General features: G+C 36.9%; 1 protein-coding gene across 2 annotated transcripts in view; it reads left to right on the top strand.

Annotated features, from left to right (window-relative positions):
* The window catches only part of TRPC4 (transient receptor potential cation channel subfamily C member 4), a 362,390-nt gene extending 341,294 nt beyond the window's left edge, over positions 1–21,096 (top strand). For both annotated transcript variants that reach the window (XM_070409233.1, XM_070409232.1), the window contains 3 exons: positions 17,930–17,971; positions 18,100–18,189; positions 19,641–21,096. In XM_070409233.1, coding sequence (XP_070265334.1) covers positions 17,930–17,971; positions 18,100–18,189; positions 19,641–20,360 — 852 coding nt within the window. In that variant the 3' untranslated portion in view covers positions 20,361–21,096. The remainder of the gene's footprint in view (positions 1–17,929; positions 17,972–18,099; positions 18,190–19,640) is intronic.
* The last annotated feature ends 4,976 nt before the right edge of the window (positions 21,097–26,072 follow it).

Below are 26,072 nucleotides of genomic sequence, written 5' to 3'. Positions count from 1 at the left end.
TAATTTAGTTGTTAATCGGTTAGGTACTGGGAGGATATGAGTATAGTTTCCACTTACTCCACAGCCATCTTGGCTCCTTCTCAATATGAAATGTGTTTAATGCCATAGATTGATTTTCTAAATGGAATATTTAAGTTAATAAATAGGTCAGTATACTGAAACAAGGAATATTAGGACTTCTCAAAATAAAAATGACTTTCATTTCTTTAATTTAGCGTTTTCCACTTTCTAGTTTTCTCTGAAGTACATAGTGAGGATCATATGAAACACTATACTTTTTGGGTAATTTAGAACCCCACAGTTCTGGACCTACAGGTGGAATACTCACACCTGAGGAGTTGCCACAAAAATGCTCAGTTAAGTCACTGCAAAAGAATTAGAAACTGTGAATAGGTTGGTGCCACCTATAATCACTAAAGGGAAAAAAAATGCTAATAGTGCATGCCTTTCAGACTTCATTTTAGTGGAAATTTATCAAATTGTATTGTTCCTTAATTGTCATCTCTTTCAGTAGGCCTACCTACAAATCTCACAGATTTGAGAGTATACATCTGTAAGTAACTTAATTACAGCTGGAAGATTTGCTGAGAGGGCCTTTTACTTATATTTTCTTTCCCAAGTGGGGATATAGAGGAATGAATTTCTTGATATTCTTGGTATTTTAAGAATGAGATCTTGAATACTTGTTTTGACAAGGCCACATTAAAAATTTTTATCTTATTTCTTTTATATGCTTAAGAACAATATGTAGAGCCACCTGTAAATGTTCGGACAACAAAGGAGGAACGCACAAGGCCAGAACAGTGAGGGATCACAAATTTATTCGATTATCCGCACACCAGGTGGCTGAACCTGGATGGCTCCAGCACCCAGTGATGGGAGTCAGCAGCTTTTAAAGGACTTTTGGCAGGCTTTTTTTCTGGGTGGAGACTTCTTTATGCATACCTGGAGGGGAGATAATGGAATGTAGTCACCACAAGTGAAATGTGGTCTCAGCAAAGGGAATGTCCATAGTGAAATGACCTGAAAAGCCAGTTCCCGGGGCAGAGCTATCAATGCAATTGCTTAATCAAACCTAGCAGCAAATAAGCAAAACTACAATTTTTAAAAAGAGATCACATCTTGGAATGGCCCCTCACATTTTTACTTATGTTTAAAAAGAGAAGAACACAGCAAGCTGCATCTCTTAAGGGACTCATTGAGGAAAGCAAAGAGTAAAAGGCATAATTCATGGGCTTTAAATTAATGATCAACCCACACTAGAGTGGAAAAGAGAGAAAAGGACACTGACAATTGACTGCAGGGAACCAGCTACATGAAGTAAGCCTGATATCCCACATGATAGACCTGGAGAGAACTCAGAAAAAGAGTGAGAAAAAGGTCATGGCTGATTACCCAGAGACTTTTCTTTCAGAGTTGCAAAAACCTTCCTGTTCTAAAGCAACCTAACAACACCTCTATTAAAATGCAGAATTACCTCACAGGTTTCTCACTAGTTGGTATTTTTCTTTATCATTAGTTCAGTGATACAAATACTACCTTTGTCTTACACTAACAATTCAGGAGAAATCTGCAAACTGAGAGTTATGTTAATGTGGCACATAGGTGTGATTTGGCACTTCTGAAGTCACCCAGTTAGGGAAGATTCTGTACACAGTGCTAAACTTCTGGTATAATTTACAAAGAAAGCTACCAATTTAAAAGGCTTATCTTCCTATGAAACACTCTTCCTAGACACCAAGTTAATTGGTCATGTGGTCTTTTTTTTCTGTCTTAAACAGAACTGACAACCAAATTAATTTCTTTAAAAAGCTGAAAAATGCAAAATTTTCAGTAACATTGTATTCATTAACTCATTCATGGAGAAATTATTTCTAACCTAGGTCTGTCATGCTATAATTCCACTTAGTTAATTATCTATATACTAGAGACCCCATACATAAAATTCATGTGGGGGTCAGGGGGAGATCCCTCAGTCTGGCCTGCACTCTCTCGCAATCCAGGACCCCTTGGGGGATGTCTGACTTTCAGTTTAGGCCAGTTTTAAACCCTAATATGCAAATCAACCAAATGGCAGAACGACCAGTCACTATGACACGCACTGACCACCAGGGGGCAGACACTCAACACAGGAGCTGCACCCTGGTGGTCAGTGCACTTCTACAGCTGGAGTGCTGCTCAGCCAGAAGGTGGGCTCATGGCTGGCGAGTGTGGCGGCGGTGGTGGGAGCCTCTCTTGCCTCCACAGGAGCACTAAGGAACCTTCGGGGGAAGTCCGACTGCCAGCTTAGACCTGCTTTCCAGGGGAGCGGGCCTAAGCCATCAAGCAGACATCCCCAGAGGGGTCCCGGACTATGAGAGGGCGCAGGCTGGGCTGAGGGACGACCCCCCACCCCCCCCAGTGCGTGAATGTCGTGCACCAGGCCTCTAGTATAGGATATACAAAGCTAAGCAACCGGCTGACCAGCTGGTAGGTATGACGTGCACTGACCACCAGGGGGCAGATGCTCAATGCAGTAGCTGCCAAGCTGTGGTGACTTGGCAGCGCGGTTCTTGAGTGACGCACCCAGAACCAGAGAGGAGGGAACCCGATTCCGGGGTGTGTCACCAGAGAACCACCCTCTAGCAATCCGGGACCCCTCAGGGGATGTTGGAGAGCCAGTTTTGGCCCTATCCCCACAGGCCAGGCTGAAGGACCCCCACCAATGCACGAATCCATGCACTGGGCCTCTAGTTTCTTAATAAAAATACAGAACACATAATCATTGCAGATTACTTCATTAATAAATGTTTAACATGTGAGTGGCTTGAAAAATTAAATACCCTTTCACCACTTAGGTAATTTTTAAATAAATATCCTTTATTATGTTACTTTCATAAACACAAATTTGTCAATTCTGTTCTTGGTTATTCCCAGTGATAATTATAAGCTGTAATGATGGCATCCCTTATAAGTGTAAATCCCTTTGAAGCCCAGCTGGTCTTTACCTAACAAAAATTTTGCAAACATACTAGGTACTATTGGCAGTTCTTGCTAGGGTCACTGAAGGAGAAACACATGAGGCCAAAAGGGGTGAAGAATTATGAATTTATTATGTCATCTGGATACCAGATGGGCTGATCCCCCAAATGGTGCCAGCACCCAAAGATGAGGAATCAGAGGTTTTTAAAGGACTCTAGGAGGATTTTTTTTCTGAGTGGAGAATTCTCTGTGCAGGTCCAGATTCTGGGAAAATCCATAGGGGAGAGATAATGGTCTTAGCAAGTAGAATGTGGTCTAAGCAAGTAGAATGTTCATTGTGAAGTGGCCTAAAGATCAGTTCCCAGGGGAGCGGGTGTCCATTCAATTATTTGATCAGATCTAACATTTCTAGTATATAATATTTAATATATTAAATATTGTCAAAAATTATCATCAAGTTTATTGCAAAATAGTACATAGTATAGGTAGAATTGTCTCCCAAAAAAGATATGTTGAAGTCCTAATCCCCAATACCTCAGAATGTGTTTTATTTGGCAATAGGATCTTTGCAGATGTAATTAGTTAAGATGAGATCTTATTGGAGTAGAATCCTTATAGGAATATGACCAGGTGAAGACACAGAGACACAGAGAGAACACCGTATGAATGAAAATGGAAGACGAGATTGGAATTATACAGCTGCAAACCAAGAAACACCAAGGATTGACAGCACGGCCAGAAACTGGGAAGAGGAAAGGGAGAATTCTGTCCATTATCAGAGTAAACATATTCCTGACAACCTCTTGATTTGAGACTTCTGGCTTCCAGAGGTATGATTATTTTTGTTGTTTTAAGCCACCCAGTTAAAAGTACTTTGTGGAAGCCTTAAGAAAATAATACAACATATACCATGCATTTTGTGGTTATTAATTGTTATTAAAATAAATATGTATCCAGTATGCTAACAATGCTGATGATTCTCAAATTAAGATGTGTTGGGAGAGGGATGTGTTCAGATATCTCTTAGTGTCTTTTTCTTAGAAAGAGCATAGAATAAAGAGTGAGTTCTTACCCAAGATTCTAGAACTGGCACTGCCATGAGAACATTAGGGTATTTTATTTTATTTTTTAAATGTTCCCAGTAGGCTGAATGCTATGCTACCAACATAGCAGAAAAAAACCTATTGGGGAAATGTTTTGTGGTCTAGGGTATTTTACTTACTCAACTCTGTGGGCCTAGCTTTCCTTTCTTATAAATGAGGCAATGAGACTGAAAAAACTCATGGTTTTAATAAGTAATATATCTATTCTTAATGCCTATGTGTCAACTGTCATGTATTGACATTTAAATCCCAATCTTTTTTTTTACCTTAGGAAATTAGAGAATTCACTTTAGTGTTAGTCTGATAAAGCTTATTTAAAAAGAAAGAGGATGATTTTATGCATTCTTTATAGATATATTCACAATTTATTAATGATTTTATTATCCATCATAGTTTCCTTTTGTTCATGTCAAGAGATGTGGATTAGTGATTTTATCCACTATTGTATCTGTGCATATAATTCTCAAATCTTCTTTAGTCCTGACCTACTCCTAAATATGTAAACTAGACAATGGCGTTTCTACCTTAATGTCATCTATCAACATCTCCAAAATTGAATTCTTTGTTATGTTTTTTTAAGTGTCTGTAACATCTCAGCAGCCAAGCTAAAAATCTTTGTCATCATGGTCCCAGCCCAGCATCAAAGGCCCTCAACATTTCCTGTCCCCTCCTTTCTACTCATATTGCTATCATTTTAGCTCACTCTTACTATATCCTTTAGTTACATACTAGTTAATGCCATCCCAACTGATAGCTTCATCAACTGCTTCTCTCCCACATATCTTTCTGCCTTATACTGCAGCCAGATGACTATCACAAAAATTGAACTTTCATCGTATGTAACTCAATTAGTCAAAAATCCCAGGTGCCTACCTTATCTCAATAGTATATCTTCTTTCTCTGTACTCAAATAACAATCTTATAGCACTTCCCATGTTTTCTTTTGTATTTTGCATTCACCTATAGACTTATGTGTTCTTAGCATTCCATCTAATACACTATAAGCCTCTTAAGGCAAAAAAGTATGCTTTATTCATCTCTGGTTTCTTGCAGCCCACTGCCATGATCATGTAGTTGCTTATTATACATATCTTAAATTGGTCCTGTGACTAAGATTCATGATATAGAAACCCACAAAGGAAAACTCACAGAGATCATAACAAAAATCCAATATTATGTATAGATGTTCATAAACTTTTTGCACCTCCAAAAATATGGAGACTATATTACAAACCTATTAGATTGGCTAAAAACTGGAACACTAATACCAACAAATGCTGACGGAGATGTGAAATAACAGTAACTGTCATTCATTGCTGGTGGGAATGCAAAATGGTACATCTACTTTGGAAGACAGTTTGATGGTTTTTTTTTTACAAAACTAAATATAATCTTACTATACAATCCAGCAATCACACTCCTTGGTATTTATAGAAAGGAGTGGAAAACGGATATCCACAAAAAATCTTTTACAATGATGCATATAACAGCTTTACTCTTAGTTACCAAAATGTGAAAACAACCATTATGTCCTTCAGTAGGTGAATGGTTAAGTAAACTGTGGCATATCCAAACAATAAGATATTTTCCAGAATTAAAAAGCAATGAATTATCAAGGCATGGAAAGACATGGAGGAACCTTAAATGAATATTACTAAGTAAAAGAAGACAATCTGAAAAGGCGACATGCTATATGACAATCTGGAAAAGATAGTAAAAAGGTGAATGTTTTAAAAAGGTTGAGATGGAAGGAGGGGTAAATAGGCAGAGATTAGGGTGATAAAAATACTATGTATGATACCACAAAAATCATGTCACTAGAATATACGTTTGTCCAAACCCATGGAAAATATACCACTAAAAGTGAACCATAATGTAAACTATGGACTTTGGGTGATTATGATATGTCAATGTAGATTTATTAATTGTAACCAATGTACCATTCTGGTAGAGGATGTTGATAATGGAGCAGCCTAAGCATGTGTTGGGGTAGGAGGCATATGGGGAATCTCTGCACCTCCCTCTTAATTTTTCCATGAACCTTAAATGGCTCTAAAAGATAAAGTTTTAATAAAACAAAAATGACTGCCTATACAAATATGTTAAATCTACCCATATTTACCAGAACCATCCCCTCACCCTATTGCTTAAATCCACATTTCTTACTTCCAAACCTACTGCCTGAGCTAAAAGCATTCAGCTCCATAACTAAAGAAAATGATCTCCTCAAGTATGAAATGCCATTCTAACCACATAGAAGTACCCTGGCTGAGAGACAATTACATCTAAGTATATCCTTTTACTCCCTCAGAAGTAATCCTGATATATGTCAAACTATCCCCAAAACTTTTGTTTCTAGAATAGTTTTTAAAAGCTATTAAATCATGCTACTAATCCAGAAAAAAAGAAAGAAAGATGATGGGAACTAACATTAGTTAGTAATAATGCTTTCAATCTATTATCTCATTTAATCTTCAAAATCATCCAGGGGGCTTATCTTCACCTTGCAAAATAAAACATAGGGAAGGGAGAAGATCTCAGAGATAAATTATTTGTTCAGGCTCAGTCAACTTCAAACTCAGGTGTAAACCCCAAGTCCATGTTTTTAATATCATACCACTCTACCACCAAAGAAGTAGAAAACATATAGGCACAATAATAATGGTCAACAAGACAAGAAACAATTGTGGAGATATTAAATAGACATGAGGAATATCTGTGCTGCATAATTTAGTAATCACTATGGGTGAATTTCTTGAATTCATTTTAATAAAATATTCAGAAGGTGGTTAATGTCATCCACTCTTATATTCTTAGAATATTGAAGTTTAGTTGTCTGATATATTCTTAAAGACTAAAAATAGCTTTGTAGTATAATTTTGTAAGTTGGGAAACAATTAACAAGTAAGCTTTCTTTGTTCTTTCTGTCAGACAATTTGGGTTTAAAAAAAATGTTCCCCATAAAAATAAACCTGAAGTTTTTTTTTTTTAAATATGATCTTTGGTCTTTTTATATCTGTATTAAAATTTTAAAATGTATATGTGAATAAGGTTCCAATAATATACTATGATAATTTTTACTTATTATTTATATTTTTCTGATCCTGTCATTTTTATTGTTAGTTTTATGTTAAGGAAATGTTAAGTTAAAATCATATTTCAAAATGTTCTTTGTTGACTTTTATTGTTTTACTAGAGGCACAGTGCACAAAAATTTGTGCACTCCGGGGGGGTGGTCCCTCAGCCCGGCCTGTGCCCTCTCGCAGTCTGGGACCCCTTGGGGGATGACCACCTGCTAGCTTAGGCGTGCTCCCAGGGGATTTGGCCTAAGCTGGCAGTCAGACATGCCTCTGGCAGCCTGGGAGCCCTCGGGGGATGTCCACTTGCCAGTGGGGAGCAGGCCTAAGCTGCAGTCAGACATCCTTAGCCCTGCTGAGGAGGTGGGAGAGGCTCCCACCACCACCACTGTACTGGCAGCCATCAGCCTGGCTTGTGGCTGAGCAGAGCTTCCCCTGTGGGAGCACACTGACCACCAGGGGACAGCTCCTGCATTGAGCGTCTGCCACCTGGTGGTCAGTGTGTGTCATAGTGACCAGTGATTCCCAGTCATTCTGCTGTTAGAGTCAATTTGTATATTACCCTTTTATTATATAGGATAGAGGCCTGGTGCATGGGTGGAGGCCGGCTGGTTTGCCCTGAAGGGTGTACTGGATTAGGGTGGGGGTCCAGCTGGGGTTCCTGGCCAGCCTGGGTGAGTGACTGATGGCTGTTTGCAGGCTGGCCACAGCCCCTTCAGGGTGGGGTCCCCACCTGGGTGCCTGGCCAGCCTGGGTGAGGGGCTGATGGCAGTTTGCAGGCTGGCCATGGCCCCTAGCCACCCAAGCTCCCAGTGGAGGCTGGCTGGAAGCAGGTATCTGGGATTTTTTTGGTCTTCTATAATTAAAACTTTGTTGCCTTGAGTGGAGGCCACAGCCAGCCAAGGCAGGTGAGAAGCTTGGCTTTCTCCATCACCAGGGCAACCAAGCCTCCTGTTTGCTCCAGCTCCGTGGCTGCTGGCTGCCATCTTGGTTGGGTTAATTTGCATATAGTCACTCAGATTGGCTGGTGGGCATGGCTTGGGGCATAGCAGAGGTGTGGTCAATTTGCATGTTTCTCTTTTATTAGATTAGATTAAATATTAAAATAGAATGGTGAAATGCTATAAAACCATAAATTATTAAAACTTGAATCAACTATATCCCATATTAAATTCAGAGTTTCTATTCATTTAAATTGTGGAACATGGATCTCCTGTACAATATTTATAGTGAGAGTGTTAAAGAAGTTAGTATACCATTGGCTTTAGTAATTTTGTTCACTTAAAGTGAACTTAAGGAGATCTGAAAAGCTTGTTTTTTTGTCTTGGATTTTAGCTGAGCTATGTCTCAAAAAGAGTTACATACCTCTATCTGGTATGTCATAAACTATTTTTCACCAGTAATCAGAAAACACAAATCCATTCTCATCGTGATGGAAAATGCCATTTTCTCTTATCCCTGTAAAGAGAAGAAATAAAAAAAATTTTGCCTTTTGAATTGTTTGATATTTTTTCTAATATCATTTCACAGTGATGTATGTATACCTCTTTTCAAAATTCAATTTTAACAGTCTGTTCATGCTTCTATGACTATGTTGAACATCAGCAGGAAGGCAGGGGAGGGTGGAAGGAAAGAGATTAACCAATGAACTTTATCCATATATGCATAACCCGTGGACACAGACAATGGGGTGGTGAGGGCCTGTGGGGGACGTGGGGGGGGGGCCGAGTGGGCTGCAAGAGGTTAATGGGGGAAAAAGGAAGATCTATGTAATATTTTCAACTTTTCATTCAATTTTATCAGCTTAGTAAAGAACAAGATCAAAAGACTTATTTAAAACTAAGATGTGTGAGATCCAAGATGATAGCGGAGGGGAGAGCAGGCTGCAAGATAGTGTGAGTGAGAGAGCTAAAGAATGCGTGCACATGCAGGGAGTGTCTGTATTTGTGAGTGAGGGACAGTTATATTCCACAGGACTGTTGGGGACTGGAGGACCAGGCTCCCCTGACTGGGCAGCCTCTACTACTGCTGAAATCTCTCTCAGAACGCCATTTTAAAGGGGATAGTGGCTGTGATCAGAAGCCCAGCCTTACCTTCAACTGGGGAGACCTCGGATACCTCCCAGGACCCTACAACCATAACGCCCAGGGACCAGCTGTCTCAGCTGCAAACCCATGAACACCGAGACTCCAGCCTCCCCAGCCGCAGACACCTAAAAGTTTGTCAAGGGGGAGACAAGGTGGTGACTGAATACATGTGTGGGTCCTGAACCTTCTCACAGAGCAGAAAGGAGGAAGAGCTGAATCAAATAACATCCACATGGAATTGGAAAATTAAACACACCTGCTGAGGCAATCCAAGGTCAGAAAGGTTAGAGTTTGCCTTGAGCTCTGCCTCTTCAGATTCATCTGGGTGTTTGTTGTTTGAGTGTTTTGTTGTTGGCATTTTTTGGACTAGTTGTTGTTTGCATTCTTCTCTGGGTGTTTGTTGTTTGTGTTTTTTGGATTAGTTGTTGGTGTTTTGGAGTTTTCTGCCCATATACATATATTTTCCCCCCTTCTTTTTTTTCTCTTTCTTTTCCCTCTTATATTTTTTCCTTTTCTCAATATAATTTTTGCACTCTTTTCTCTCCCCTAATTCTATGTTATCTGTTGGTCACCTTTATTTGGGGTTATTTGTATCGTTAATACATTTGTGTTTGGTGCCCTGTGTGTTGTGCCTTGTCATGTTGTATTTTGTGCCTTTAAGTCAGTGCAGGAGAGAGAGAGAGCTACATAAATAGACACTCTGAGAGGAGTGAACATGGGGAGACAAAAAAACAGCCCCATAGGAAAGAAAAGGAGGACTCAGCAGAAAAGGAAGTAAATGAATAGAGACAAGCAATATGTCAGAGAAAGAATTCAGAGCAGTGGTCATAAGGACAATAAAAAGGATGGAAGAGAAATTCAACAATATATGTAAGAACCAAGAGGAAATGAAGAATAACCACGAAGAAATGAAGAATGACATCAATGCAATAAAGAACACAATAGAAAGCATCAACAGTAGACTAGAAGAAGCAGAGGACCACATTAGTGAGCTAGAAGACAAGGTAGGAAAAAATACCCAAGCAGAGCAGAAACTGGAAAAAAAAAATGGAATAACATGAGGAGACCCTAAGGGAACTTTGGGACAACATGAAACAAAACAACATCCACATAATAGTGGTGTCAGAAGGAGAGGAAAGTGAGCAATGAATAGAAAACCTGTTTGAAGAAATAATGACAGAAAGCTTCCCTGATGTTAGGAAGAAAAAAGCCACATAAATCCAAGAAGCACATAGAGTCCCAAACAAGATGAATCCAAAAAGACCCACATCAAGACACATCATAATTAAATTGGCAAACATCAATGACAAAGTAAGAATCTTAAAGGCTGCCAGAGAGAGACAAAAAGTTACCTACAAGGGATCTCCCATCAGACTATCGACTGATTTCTCAACAGAAACACATCAGGCCAGAAGGGAATGGAATGAAATATACAAAGTCATGCAAAGTAAGGGTCTGAATCCAAGAATACTGTACCCAGCAAGGCTATCAATCAAATTTGAGGGTGAAATCAGGAGCTTCACAGACAAAAAAAGGACTAAGGGAGTTTATTACCACCAAACCAGTGATGCAAGAAATGCCAAAGGGTCTGCTGTACAAAGAAGAAATAGGAAGGGAAGAAGGAACACAGGCATAAAGAATAAAAATGGCAACAAACAAGTACCTATCAATAATAACTTTAAATATAAATGAATTAAATGTCCCAATCAAAAACAAAGGGTAGCTGAATGGATAAGGATACATGACACATATATCCGCTGTCTACAGGAGACCCACCTCAGAACAAAGGACTCACACAGACTGATGGTGAAGGAATGAAAAAAGGTTATTCAGGCAAATGGAAAAGAAAAAAAAGCTGGGGTAGCAATACTTATACCTGACAAATTAGACCTCAAAATGAAGGTCATAACAAGAGATAAGGAAGGCCACATCATAATACTAAAGGGAGCAATTCAACATGAAGGTATAATTCTGGTAAACATATATGCACCCAATACATGAGCACCCAAATACATAAAAAAAAACCTTCTGGAAGATATCAAGGAAGAGATTGACAGCAATACAGTCATAGTAGGGGACTTTACTACTCCACTAACACCACTGGACAAGTCCTCTAAACAAAAAATCAGCAAAGAAACATCAATCCTAAATGACTCATTAGGTCAGATGGAATTAATTGATATCTTCAGAACATTCCACCCTAAGCCACAGAATATTCATTCTTCTCAAGTTCACAAGGGTCATTTTCAAAGATAGACCACATATTGGTACATAGGCAAAGTCTCTTCAAATTCAAGTAGATTAAAATCATATCAAGCATCTTCTCAGATCACAATGGCATAAAACTAAAAATCAACTACAGCAAAAACAATGAAAAAAATCAAACACCTGGAGGCTAAATAGAATGCAATTAAACAATGATTGGGTTACCAAAGAGATCAAAGAAGAAGTAAAAAAGCACCATGGCAACAAATGACAATGAAAACACAACAATCCAAAATCTTTGGGACACAGTGAAAGCAGTCTTGATAGGGGAGTTCATAGCTCTACAGGCCTACCGCAAAAAAACAGAAAAAATGGTAATAAATTATCTAACCTTACAACTCAAAGTGTTACAAAAAGAATAACAAGAAAAGTCCAGCATAAGCAGAATGAAGGAAATAATAAAGATCAGAATGGAAATAAATGGCATAGAGACTGCAAAAACAATACAAAAGATTAAAAACAAAAAAAAAGAGCTGGCTCTTTGAAAGGATAAACAAGATTGATGAACCCTAGCCAGACTCACCAAGAAGCAAAGAGAGAGGACCTAAATAAACAAAATCAGAAATGAAAGAGGTGAAGTAACAACTGATCCCACAGAAATACGAACAATTATGAAAAAGTACTATGAACAACTCTATTCCAACAAAATGGACAACCTAGATGAAATGAACATATTTTTAAAAAATACAAGCTCCCCAAACTCAATCAGGAAGAATAAGAAAACCTGAATAGGCCAACAACTAACAAAGAAATTGAAGCAGTGATCAAAAATCTTCCAGCAAACAAAAGCCTTTGTCTGGATGACTTTACGGGAGAGTTCTACCAAGCATTCAAACAGGAACTAAAACCTATTTTTCTCAGACTATTCCAAAAAATTCAAGAGGAAGCACACTTCCAAGCTCTTTCTATGAATCCAGCATTACCCTAATCCCAAAACCAGATAAAGACACCACAAAGAAAGAGAACTACAGGCCAATATCCTTGATGAACATAGATGCTAAAATCCTCAACAAAATTCTAGTAAATTGGATTCAGGATCACATTAGAAAGATCATACACTATGACCAAGTGGGATTTATTCCAGGGATGCAAGAATGGTACAATATCTGAAAATCAATAAATGTGATACATCGCATAAACAAATTGAGAGACATAATCATATCAATTGATGCAGAAACAGCATTTGACAAAATCCAACACCCTTTATTGATGAAAAACCCTCATCAAAGTGGGAATAGAGGGATAATACCTTAACATAATAAAAGCCTTATATGACAAACCTAGAGCCAACATCATACTCAATGGGCAAAAAGTAAACTCATTTCCCTTAAGAATGGGAACAAGACAGGATGCCCACTTTCACCCCTCCTGTTTGATGTAGTACTGGACTTGCTAGCCATAGCGATCAGACAAGAAGAAGAAATAAAAGGCATCCAAATTGGAAAAAAAGAAGTAAAATTGTCCTTATTTGCAGATGACATGATAGTATACATAGAAAACCCCAAAGACTCCATCAAAAAATTACTAGACCTAATAAATGAATTCAGCAATGTAGCAGGATACAAAATTAACACTCAGAAATCTATGGCCTATTTATACATCAATAATGAACTCACAGAAGGCAAAACTAAAAAGATAATCCTATTTATCATTGCATCAAAAAAATTAAGATACCTAGGAATGAACTTCACTAAGGAGGTAAAAGACATGTACTCAGAAAAATACAGGACATTGGAAAAAGAGATACAGGAAGACATAAACAAATGGCAGAACATACCATGTTCCTGGATTGGTAGAATCAACATCATTAAAATGTCCATACTACCCAAAGCAATCTACAGATTCCATGCAATCCCCATTAAAATACCAATAGCATATTTCAAAGATCTAGAACAAACTCTCCTAAAAATCATCTGGAATAATAAAAGACCCCAAATAGCCACAACAATCCTGAGAAAGAAGAACAAAATTGGAGGGATTACAATACCAGATATCAAGCTATATTACCAAGCCACGGTTCTGAAAACTGCCTGGTACTGGCAGAAGAACAGACATATAGACCAATGGAACAGAACAGAGAACCCAGAAACCAACCCAAGCCATTATGCTCAATTAATATTTAACAAAGGAGGCAAGAGCATACAATGGAGTCAAGACAGTCTCTTCAATAAATGGAGCTGAGAAAATTGGTCAGATACATGAAAAAAAAAAAAAGAAACTAGATCACCAACCTACACCATACACAAAAACAAACTCAAAATGACTAAAGTACCTAAGTGTAAGATGGGAAACCATAAAAATCCTACAAGACTCCATAGGCAGCAAAATAGCAGACATATGTCATAGCAATATCTTTACCAACACAGTTCTTAGGGCAATGGATATTAAGGAGAAAATAAACAAACAAATGGGACTACATCAAAATAAAAAGCTTCTGCACAGCAAAAGAAACCATCAACAAAACAAGAAATCCCACTGCATGGGAGAACATATTTGCCAATGTTATTTCAGATAAGGGTTTATCTCCAAAATTTACAGAGAACTCATACAACTTAACAAAAGGAAGATAACTGATCCAATAAAAAAATGGGCAAAGGACCTAAATAGACACTTTTTGAAAGAGGACATACAGAAGGCCGAGAGACATATGAAAACATGCTCAAAGTCACTAATCATCCAAGAGATGCAAATCAAAACAACAATGAGGTACCATCTCACACCTGTCAGAATGGCTATCATCAACAAATCAACAAACAACAAGTGCTGATGAGGATATGGTGAAAAAGGAACCCTCCTGCACTGCTGGTGGGAATGCAGACTGATGCAGCCACTATGGAAGACGGTATGAGTTTCCTCAAAAAGTTAAAAATGGAACTCCCATTTGACCCAGTAATCCCACTTCTAGGACTATATCCCAAGAAACCAGAAACACAAATCAGAAAGGATATATGCACCCCTATGTTCATAGCAGCACAATTTACCAAAGCTAAGATTTGCAAACAACCTAAGTGGTCATCACCAGATGAGTGGATTAAAAAACTGTGGTACATCTACAGAATGGAATACTACACTGCTATAAAAAAGAAGGAACTTTTATCATTTGCAATAGTATGGATGGAACTAGAGAGCATTATGCTAAGCAAAATAAGGCAGTCGGAGAAAGATAAATATCACATGATCTCACTCATATGTGGGATATAATGATCAATATAATTTGATGAACAAAAATAGATCCAGAGACAAATGGCAGGGCAGGTTGGGGGGAGGTGTAGAGAGCAACCAAAAGACTTGTATGCATGCATATTAGCATAATGGACACAGACACTGGGGCAGTGGGGGCTTGCCCAGTGTGGGAATGACTGGGGGTTGGGGTGTAGGTCAATTGGGGGAAAAAGAGATATATGTCAAATTTTAGACAATAAATTAAAAAAAACCTAAGATATGTTATTTCTTTTTTTCTCATAATTTACTAAGTTCATTCCTTTATTTCAGAAATAATTTTATTTTAGACTAGTAGGCCAGTGTACGAAATTCATGCACATTAAAAGGGAATTAATTGCCCTAACCGGTTTGGCTCATTGGATAGAGCATTGGCCTTCGGACTCAAGGGTCCCAGGTTCGATTCCAGTCAAGGGCATGTACCTTGGTTGCAGGCACATCCCCATTGGGGAGTGTGCAGGAGGTAGCTGATCAATGTTTCTCTCTCATCGATGTTTCTAACTCTCTATCCCTCTCCCTTCCTCTCTGTAAAAAATCAATAAAATATATTTTTTAAAAAGGGAATTAATTAGCAGAGATATTTTAAGATTGCTATTTGCCCTTTCTCTATAATAGAAGTGTGAGAGATGAAAGAAAATTAGTAAAATGTATATGAAAATCATATATAAATTTATTAATAAATAAACAGTAACAAAAAGATATAACAACAGAGGCATGATATAAAAACTACAAAAACATGATATGAAAACAACAAAAACATGATATGAAAACAACAAAAACATGATATAAAAACAACAGTGATGCAAACAATGACTGATAAAGTGATTAAACTTATTCTAATATCTCCCTGTACACCACATTAAGAGTGAAAACACTTTCAGAGTGCTTGATTAATTTCCATTGTGATGAAGTACTTAGAACTTTAACTGTAACATCACATGCTCTTCAAACTCGAGAGAAAGCAACATATAACTGACCATGTGCACAAACGGGTTCAGGTAGGAATATGCCTACTTTGTCTGGAGTTTGTCCTTGTGATTTATTAATAATCATCACAAATGCTGGCATCACGGGTAACCATCGTCAAATCAATTTAAATGGGAGGCCAGTGTTAGATGGGGACAAATTAATTCTTGGAATCAGAACAGCCTCTCCCTCTGCAGACCCTTTTAATACTTCAGCTTCGATAATGTTAGGTCATAATCTTTTGACAATAAATCTGGTACCATTACAAAGACCCCATTTACTATTGAGATTTCTCAATAGCATGATGATTGCACCCACTTTCAATTTTAATTTATGACACGGCATTCCTGAAGGAGTAATACTGTTAAGAAATTCAATGGGAATATTTTCCTTTCAGCATCATCTGTGGAATCAATGGAATCATCACTCAAATATGTGTGAAAATCTCCATCGAGTATATCCAAATTTTCTTCATTTAATTTTTGAACATGCTCATTTTTTGGACAAAGAATTGCATGTTTAGATATATCTTTAATATTATCTATAACAGTGGTTCTCAACCTTGGCTGCACATCAGAATCACCTGGGAATCTTTTTAAAATCCTGATTCCTGGGCCTCATCCTCTGGAAATTGTTTCTTTGTTATGGGGTGGGGCCACAACATTAGTAACAAAGAAACAGAATTAAAACTTTATTGTGGGGAGCCGCTACAGTGTTTTGGACAGGTTCAAGCCTTGGACTGATGAGAGGGCACAGTCCTCTCATTGCCATGTGCAAGTCCCAGCTTGGAGGGCAGGGCACTCCCAGCACAATTATAGCCAACAGCTGTAGTTGTAAGCTTGAACCTATGGTCCAACACGTGGCCCCATGTGCCTGAGTGATGCAGGCTTGATAGAGTTCAGGTGCATGTAGTTGAGTAGGATTGAAACCCAGGAGAATGTTGTAAACATCTTGGTCACACCCTTACTTTGCCTCGTAGCATCTGCTATAAAATAAATGCATGGCTGTGGTCATGGTCACTGTCTCTCAGAGAAGCAGCATCCCACCGAGACCCAGCTTTCATTCTCTTGTCTATCTCTTCTAAGCCTTTCAGCCACTCCCACTCAGGTTCACCCTTGGCTGTGCTGGTGTGGCACACTTTATAAAGATATATGCCTCCTCGCTCCCAGGGCAGGTTCCTGCCTCAAACCCCGCCCTTACAGGAAACAGCTCCAGGAAACAGCTTGGGGGAGGGCGCAGCCGTTGCCAAGACAACCCCTGCAGGACTGACTTCCTTCCACTTGGTCTCGAGGTTCTGGTCATGATGAACACCACCCAGGGTTTTTATATAAGTAGATTATTTTGGACAGTTTTCTGCTTTATGATATTTATTTAACAAACATAAAATAGAAATTTTGATAGCTTTTTTTCCTAGTATCTTTAGGTTAGTTGTGCATCTGCAAATGCATAATATTAGTATAATTTATTATTTAACTCAATTTTTAATGGACTATTTTTAAACATCTCTCTCCATTCTGCACTCTAGAATCACTGGCTTGTGCTAACTTTCGTTTTGCTTCCAAACTATTCTTATCTCTTCAAAATGATATCTGTAGTCATATTTATGTAAAAAATAAGCATAAAGTAAGTAACCCTATGTTTTAAGAGAATCTGTTATTTATTTATTTTGGTTAAATCTAACTATATAATTAAACCATATTTTGGTTAAATCCAACCGCATAATTGAAACAGCAATTCCCTCTTAATGTTCATCTGATTGAAATTATTGTTGAAGTATTTATTGTGTAACAATTCTTCTGATTGCATGTTAGATATCATGGTTAAATACTTAATCTTGCTATGTGATATTTATGAAGAACTTTATATTATTATAATAATAACTATTCTATTAAATTTTTATTTGACATTTTTTCTATTTTTCAATTTGATATGGCTCATCTGTTTCTCTTAGCATCATTTCAAGTGATTTCAGGTGTGTATCAACTATAATTACTGATTTCCCTATCCCCTTATATTAGAAAAGCAATATTTATATTATTTTAAACTTATTTTGTATATCAAATGCCATACAGATTATAACCTTGCACTTTGCTCTTTTGGTTCACTCGTTCTTTTGATTCATGTGAAGCACTCTCTGGCACTTGTCCACTGTCTAACTAAAGTCTCCCTCTGAAAAAATGAAAAAAATATTCTTCATTAAAAAAACAAATTAATTATTTTATAGAATGGTAAACATCCTTTTCCTTTTCAGAGGCGAGCTGCTGATAATTTGAGAAGACATCACCAGTATCAAGTAAGTTAATCATGTATTATATCTTGAAATTTTGGACATTAAAATTCAGTCCCATCTTCAGAACTAACCAAAGAAAGAAATCATATATATGCACTGAATATCAATTGTGTTATTTTTAAATACCTCAGGAAGTTATGAGGAACCTGGTGAAGCGATATGTTGCTGCAATGATTAGAGATGCCAAAACTGAAGAAGGCCTGACTGAAGAGAACTTTAAGGTACCTGTTTTTATTTTAATGATGAAATCACCAAGAGTCAGATTCTGCAGAGCATGGAACCTAACATAGAGCATTGAAAATCAGAACTGGAAACACAGCTGTGTGTTCCAGCTAGATTTTGTGTCTTCTAAATTAAAGCACTATTGTATTATCCAAAAGAGTGATGACATTTCTTCTCAAAATGCATTGTTTTCAAACATACTTACTCTGAAATGTTGAGATGACTTATTGAAGCCATCCTGGCATTCTGACTGCCTATCCTACTGAGTGAGCTTTAGTTTTTGAAATTTCAGGCTGATTTCCAATCCTGAAATGTTTAGTAACCAACATGCTAAAAACAAAATCTTTGTGTTCTGCACATCTTTGATAGAAGAAAATTTTGCACTTAATTGTAACTTATAAACTTAGTGTTTCTCCCTGAGTTTTATTTTTATTGTAACCAAAGGAGATAGGTAGAATACATGAAATATATGAATAAATATAAATATATTATGTGTGTAAAATACCTCTGTTATTCTGCCTGAGTTTTTTGATATTTTGGAGGAATGATTAAAGTCAATAAGATCTTATAGGCAAAATCTAACACATAAAAATCATCCTACAGGAGACCTTTAGCAGTGAAAAGTATAAGTTTGACAGAGAACAAATATAACCAGCCAATTAGGTAAGAAAATAGATAAATTGCAAAACTTAAAGCACATTGATAGTTGGCTAGGATCCAAAATGTTCTTTACAGGCACAACATCCAAGTTTTAGAATTAAATGGTCCTTGGTACTTTGGGAGATAGTTTGGAGGCAGGGGCCCACCTTAAAGGCCACCATTAGATTAGAGCTGAGAATTCAAATGTCCAAAAAGAGAATAAAAATGAATCTCAGAAATGCTATCTGATTGAATTAAGCAATTTGCAAGATTTAGTAGATAACCGAGATGCTGGGGTAAAAATCAACTTTAAAGTAGTAAATAATGGAAAGTTACTGCCCACACTAGAAAGGGCAGGCTTCACTTTTTTTTTGTTATATGTGTCCCTTTGGACAGCAAAATATACCTATGTTAAAAAATATTTACAAAATGTATCCCTGAGAGAGTGTGAAGTGATTTCAAAGCAGATGGGTATTTGAAGAGGAAGTACTTGAAAGTGTAGCCCCCACCCCCAAAAAAAAACAATATACTTGACTATGCAGCAGTGAAAAATAAAAGTCTTCCTGTTTCTTTTCACATAAACCTTAGGAAGTCTCCTTATTATTACAGAACTTGAATAGGAAATTAATAGATATCACAATGACACAAGTACCAGGAAGAAAACTAGAAATTCTAGATAGAACCACAGCAGAGTGGAATCCTAGTTCTTAAAAATGCATGAAAACACATCAGCCCCATGTATGAAATGAGCAAATGATGTTTACTAATGTTTATTTAAGTCACAAATTTCATCATTTTAAATTTCACTTAGGAACTAAAGCAAGACATTTCTAGTTTCCGCTTTGAAGTCCTGGGGTTACTAAGAGGAAGTAAACTCTCTACAGTACAATCCGCTCAGGCCACGAAGGACACTTCTAATTCAGCAGACTCAGATGAAAAGAGTGATAATGAAGGTATCAGCAAAGACAAGAAGAACTTCAGCCTTTTCGACTTAACCACCCTGATCCACCCGCGATCAGCAGCAATTGCTGCAGAAAGACACAACATAAGCAATGGTTCTGCGCTGGTGGTGCAGGAGCGCCTGCGGGAGAAGCAGAGAAAAGTGAATTTTGTGACTGATATAAAAAACTTGGGGCTATTTTATAGACGATCAAAACAAAATTCTGCCAAGCAAAATGCAAACCAAATCTTCTCTGTTTCAGAAGAGGTTGCTCGTCAACAGGCTGAAGTATCACTGGAGAGAAATATTCAACTGGAATCTCCAGGATTATCTTCAAGGGGTGACCTGAGCATCCCTGGTCTCAGTGAACAATGCATATTAGTAGACCACCGGGAAAGGAATACCGACAGTCTGGGTTTACAAGTTGGAAAGAGAATGTGTGCCTTCAAATCAGAGAAGGTGGTGGTAGAATACACTCTTCCAATAATACCAAAGGAGAAGCATGCAAGGAAAGAGGACTCTAGTACAGACTATGATGCAACCCTCACTAACACAGTCATCCAGGAAGATTATGTGACCACAAGATTGTGATACTTGAAGGAAGGAGGAAGTGTTTATCATACATATATCTTTTCTATAGTGCTCTGAGTTGGGGAGAGTGTTTAAAAGTAAATTAGCAAATTCTAACTTATACTCTAAGCATTTATCAACTGTAGCATACTAAAGTGTAACACGTTTAAATAAGGCAAAAGCTATCAAAAACCCTTGTTCTGTAGCCCACTTTTGCTTTCACAATTTGTTTTACATTTTTTGTTGTTAATAAATAAACTCACCGTGTATCTTGCACTGTTGCAGTAACATGGGCAATTTTTAGCTCTTTTTCAATTAAAACAAATTCAATGTCATGATTTAGTTGACTCCTGCAATAGATATCTTTATATCCAAAAATTAATATAGCTAAAATATTAGAGCTTTTCATAAATTTTAGGGCCTCTATAGATGGATACTTATTAAGGACTTTTCACTCAGCCCTATGGTTTAGCTTTAATTCACAAATATTAGCAAATTATTTCTTAAGAAAAAATGAATAACTATAGTACACAATTAAAGCAAGGAAGGCTTCTCATGGGGTCATGATCAAACTCTTTTTTAAAAATGTAAGTTGGGCCCTGGCCAGTGTAGCTGAGTTGCTTGGAGTGTCCTCCTGTACACAGAAAGTTGGCAGGTTTGATTCCCATCAGGGGACATACCCAGATTATGAGGGTTTGATGTTTCTCTCTCTCTCTCTCTCTCTCTCTCTCTCTCTCTCTCTCTCCCTCTCTTTCTCTCCTCCTACCTTTTTTTCTCTCTAAAATCAATAAAGGTATCCTCAGGTGAGGATTAAAAAAATTAAAAATGTATGTATACTTCATAGAGTTTTAGTTTGACCAGTTTTTTCTTTCAGAAAGTAAATAAATGTTTGTCCTAATAAATTTGGATGACTGGTGATTTTTAACATTTTACAAAAAAAAAAAGTTTTACTTAAAGTTTTATTTTTAACCAGCCTTTTTCAGGTGCAGTGTAAATATGAGGCTTTATGAATAAAACTGAATTTCAAAAAGGTGACAAAAGTTGTTAGTGCCAGAAAAGAATCACAGTCAATAAGAATAGTTTAAGTACCTTAAACAGAAGAACAACAATAACAATGCCAGCCATTTTTACGTGCTATGCATGTATTAACATATGCACTGCTCATAACAACACTCTGAGGTAGTTACTATTCTTATCCCCACTTAATAAATTAAGAAAATGAGACAAATACTAATTAAGCTGGGTTCATAATAAGTGATGGAATAAGCAAAAACATGTTCACGTAATAATACTGGGATTTAGATGAGTGAATGGTTTTCTAGTCTCATGACTTTTTGTGTTATTTTTACCACTTCTGAAATGCTGTTTTGAGAGAAAATAAGTAAAGTCCATACATCTGTGACTCTTGTTGTAAAGCAAGAAGAATGTGCAAAATTAACAATGCATGTGATTCTTTAGACTCAATTTTAATCTAGATTAAAAACAATTTTGGTATGTAATATCAGAATTCAACTTGAAATATTAGATTTTAGTTTTCAGAAAAGCCATGGGCACTGATAACTGCTTATTCCTAAACCTGGTTTTGTCCTATGGATTTTAGAATGGGACAGGTAGGTTTGGAGAAAACAATAATGCTAATGAATGTTCTTGCTTCAAGCTTACTTTTATCTCAAGTATGTTAGGACTCAAAATAAGCCCTGGGCATAGTGAAATATCTAAATTGTTCTAAATCAGACAGACAGTAATAGGGGAATTGTAGGCCTAATCTCAATACTTGATGTATTTTCCAATGATTTCTTTTTTGCTGCAGTTTTTTGTTTAGTTTAGTTTTGTTTTGTTCCCCAAAATAAAGATCATACACATCACTATTATATGTAAGCTATAAGAATGTAATTTCAAATTTTTTTCTGTTCTTTCAAATAACACCAACAACACAGGCAACAACAATTTTTTCCCCAGTAGCTTACTGATATTCAGGGTTAGGGAGATAATATTTTACAGGTGAACATGGTGATCATAGAGGGATTTATTTGGAGCCAGTAACATCTTACTTTTCAATGCTCCAGAAAAGATGGCTTCTAATAGCCCCTGAGGTCACTGAGAATTTAAACAAATTGTTGGATATTGTTAGTACCAGATGTTCTAGAATTAAATATTATTCTAAATATGTGATATTAGTTAACATTAAGGAAGATGAGCAGTACGGGAAAAATAAGAAAACATAAAACAACAGCATGATTGCAAGTTAAGGATGATGTTTCTGAGGTCTTTAAATGAGCAATTTGGGGTTTCTTTTCATTTCTACTCAGATTCCTATCAACAGAAAATCCTAAACACACCTTCATTTGTATAATGTTTCTTGTATTTCACACCCTCTTGATCATGCTATGGCTCACATACATTTATTTAATTATTTAATTAATTATTTATTTATTGCAGCGTTGAGTGGAAGAGTGTCTAGAAAACTTAGTTTAATTTTAATTAAGTTAAATTTCAAAGCTCTCAATTATCATTTATATAGCTTGAAAAACGCATTGACAAGAAAGAATACTATAGCCTTAGCCAGTTTGGCTCAGTGGATAGAGCATCAGCCTGAGAACTGAAGGGTTGGATTTCCAGGCAAAGGCTGGGTTGCAGGTTGGATCCCCACGCCTGGTCAGGGGGCATGCAGGAGGCAACCAGTCAATGTTTCTCTCTCACATCAATGCTTCTCTCTGTCTCTCCCCCTCCTTTCCACTCTCTCCAAAAATTAATGGAAAAATATCTTCAGGTGAAAATTAACAAACAAGAATCAATACATAATTTTTAAAAAAGAAAGAAAGAATGCTATAAAGATGTACCTCACTGTTTGTGATTTATGTATTCCTGAAAATGTCCATGTAAATAAAAGTATATTAACTTTAGTAGGTAAACTATGTAAAAGCAAAAAATAAAGAAATAAAGAAAGGTAGTGAATTATTTTGTAAAATGATAAATTATTTTTTCAAAGTGATAATTATCCTCAAAATGTTAACTATTTCATAAGTTGGACATTTGTATATCAAATTTTCTTAAATTAGATATTTTATTTATTGGCTGGTAATTAAAATACTCCAAAATCGTTTTCACTTTTTTTCCTTTGACCCAGATAACAACTTGACATAGTAATAAAATACATAGACCCAAATGATAAAATTTCTTGGGATGAAATTTCTCTTGGGATGTAAAAAAAATAAATAATGAAGAGTAGCACAAAGCCCAAATGATTCAGGACTGTGATGGTGTTGAGCAAATTGTCTTTGAAAATATTGCTAGCTACTAATAAGTTGTCTCCATACTATAGAAGAATTCCCAATTTAAATGGAGTATTCCTTAAGTCTTTTGCTAATATTTCTCAAAATATGGTCAGGGAATTTCTTGTGACAATACAGTCTAACAGTATTGGAGCATGGTTTTCATTTTTGAACCTTCCATTCAAAGGGAAATAAATGTTGAACCTGTTCATCTATTGGGATGCAGAAAAAGACATCCTTCAAGTCTATGCCTGAAAACTATTTGTTATTTTCAAGCATGGTGGTCAACAAAGTATAAGGGTTGGACACTGATGAATGGCTTAGACAACATCATTTATGGTCCTGGGATCCTGTACAAATTTATATTCATCAGAGTGAGGCTTTTTGACTGGAAAAATGAGGTGTTATAGGGAAACTGGCATGGCTGAATTAATCCTGATTTTAAGAAGTTCTGCAATACTGGTTGAATTCCCTCTAAAACAGTGGTTCTCAACCTTCCTAATGCTGTGACCCTTTAATACAGTTCCTCACCTTGTGGTGACCCCCAACCATAAAATTATTTTCATTGCTACTTCATAACTGTAATTTTGCTACTGTTATGAATCTTAATGTAAATATATGATATGCAGGATGTATTTTCATTGTTACTAATTGAACATAATTAAAGCATAGTGATTAATCACAAAAACAATATGTAATTATATATTGTGAAATATTTATTTATAATTACAAATAAATAAAATTTTGTCTTGAAGCATGGTGTAGCATGGGTACCAGTCTTAATATAACAACAGTAAACTACATTGCTACATTTTGCGACAGTATGCGTAAAAAGCCAACATCAGTGCGAAGGGTGAGATTGCTTCTTTCTCACCAGATCAGAAATTCTCGGGGCAGTCTTTGCAAGAGCACAACGAAGATCATCTTCCACAACAAGTCTTCTTCTGTATTTAGACTTGATAACCAACAAGCTGGAAAACCCTGTTTCACAAAGATATGTTGTTGGAAATGGAAGAAGAAGGTGCAACACAGTCTCAGACAGAACAGGATATGACTGCAAACGCTTGATCCAGAATTTTGTAACTGGCATTGTAGAGAAATCAGTTCTCATTGCATCATTGTTAATAAGTTCAATGAACTCCTCTTGTGCTGTCTCAGGAACATCTTCAACTTTGACTGTGAATGGGCTTCTGGCAAGTGCAAATGGGGTGTCAGGTAGATTTGGAAAGTATGATGAAATTTCATCTGCAAGCATGTGCAAGTGTTCTTTCACAGAAATTATCATTGTAATCCTTTTGTCTGGTTCAATGTCATGTTCCTCAAAGAAAGCAGATAAGGTAGGCAACATGTAAATTTTATGTTCATCCAATTTTTTTTGCCAAAGCTGAAGTTTCATTTGGAATGATCGGATCTTTTCAGACAAATTGAGGAATGTTGCATTTGGTCCTTGCAGTGATAAATTCAACTCATTCAAGATGGCAAAGATGTCAACCAAGTAAGCTATTTTCTGCAGTTCACTTTTATTGCCGAAAAGTGCTTCGAATTACGGTCTTGCTTTCTGATTAAAAAACGTTTGAGTTCATCACGAAGCTCAAAAACACGTTTTAAAATTTTTCCTCTTGGCAACCATCTCACTTAAGTGTGAAATAGCAGAGCATGGTTCAGCGCATCCAACTCGTTGCACAGTTGCGAAAACAGTTGACTGTTTAAAGTGCTCGCCTTTACAAAATTGACACAACTTATGACGCTTTTCATTACTTCTTGTAACTCTTGTGGCAGTGTCTTCATTGCTAATATTTGCCGATGAATCATACAGTGAGTTCCAATGACTTTTGGTGAATCATTTAGTACCAAACATTGAAATCCAGATCAACATCCTAGCATAGCTGTAGCACCATCTGTGCAAACACTACAAACCTTTTCCCAAGAGATCTTATGCTCTTTCAGAAATGAATCAACTGTGTCAAATACATCACGTGCAATAGTTTTCGTTTCAAGAGGTTTGCAAAAAAGAAACTCTTCTTTAAAGTCGCCATCATTAATATACCTCACGTAAACCAGTAACTGTGAACAGTTTGCAACGTCTGTAGATTCATCAAGCTGGATACTAAATATTGGAAGTGGAGCAGAATTAATTTCCTGGATTACCTAATCAAGAATAGCAGCAGACACGTCATTTACTCTTCTGCAGACAGTGTTGTTAGATAAGGAAATTGCACTCAATTTCATAGCAAATTCATCTCCAATCATAACTTGAACAATGTCTTTGGCCTCTGGCAACAGTAAATTCTCAGCAATGGTGTGAGGTTTCATAGCTCTGGCAATTCTGAGTGCCACCAAATATGAAGCTTCAACAGCTGCTACGTTTTGTTTGTGGTACTTGCCACCAGTGTCAAGTCTGGCTTTCTTGAGTTCATCAGCTTTGCTTCTAAAATGGTATCCTTGCCGGCAAAGCTCGGAT

This window comes from Myotis yumanensis, unplaced genomic scaffold, assembly GCF_028538775.1.
Source record: "Myotis yumanensis isolate MYYU_CA2020_CCGP unplaced genomic scaffold, mMyoYum1.0.hap1 SCAF_3, whole genome shotgun sequence".
NCBI lineage: Eukaryota > Metazoa > Chordata > Mammalia > Chiroptera > Vespertilionidae > Myotis > Myotis yumanensis.
Note: the sequence above shows the minus strand (reverse complement) of the source record. Positions and strands in the feature narration are given on the sequence as shown.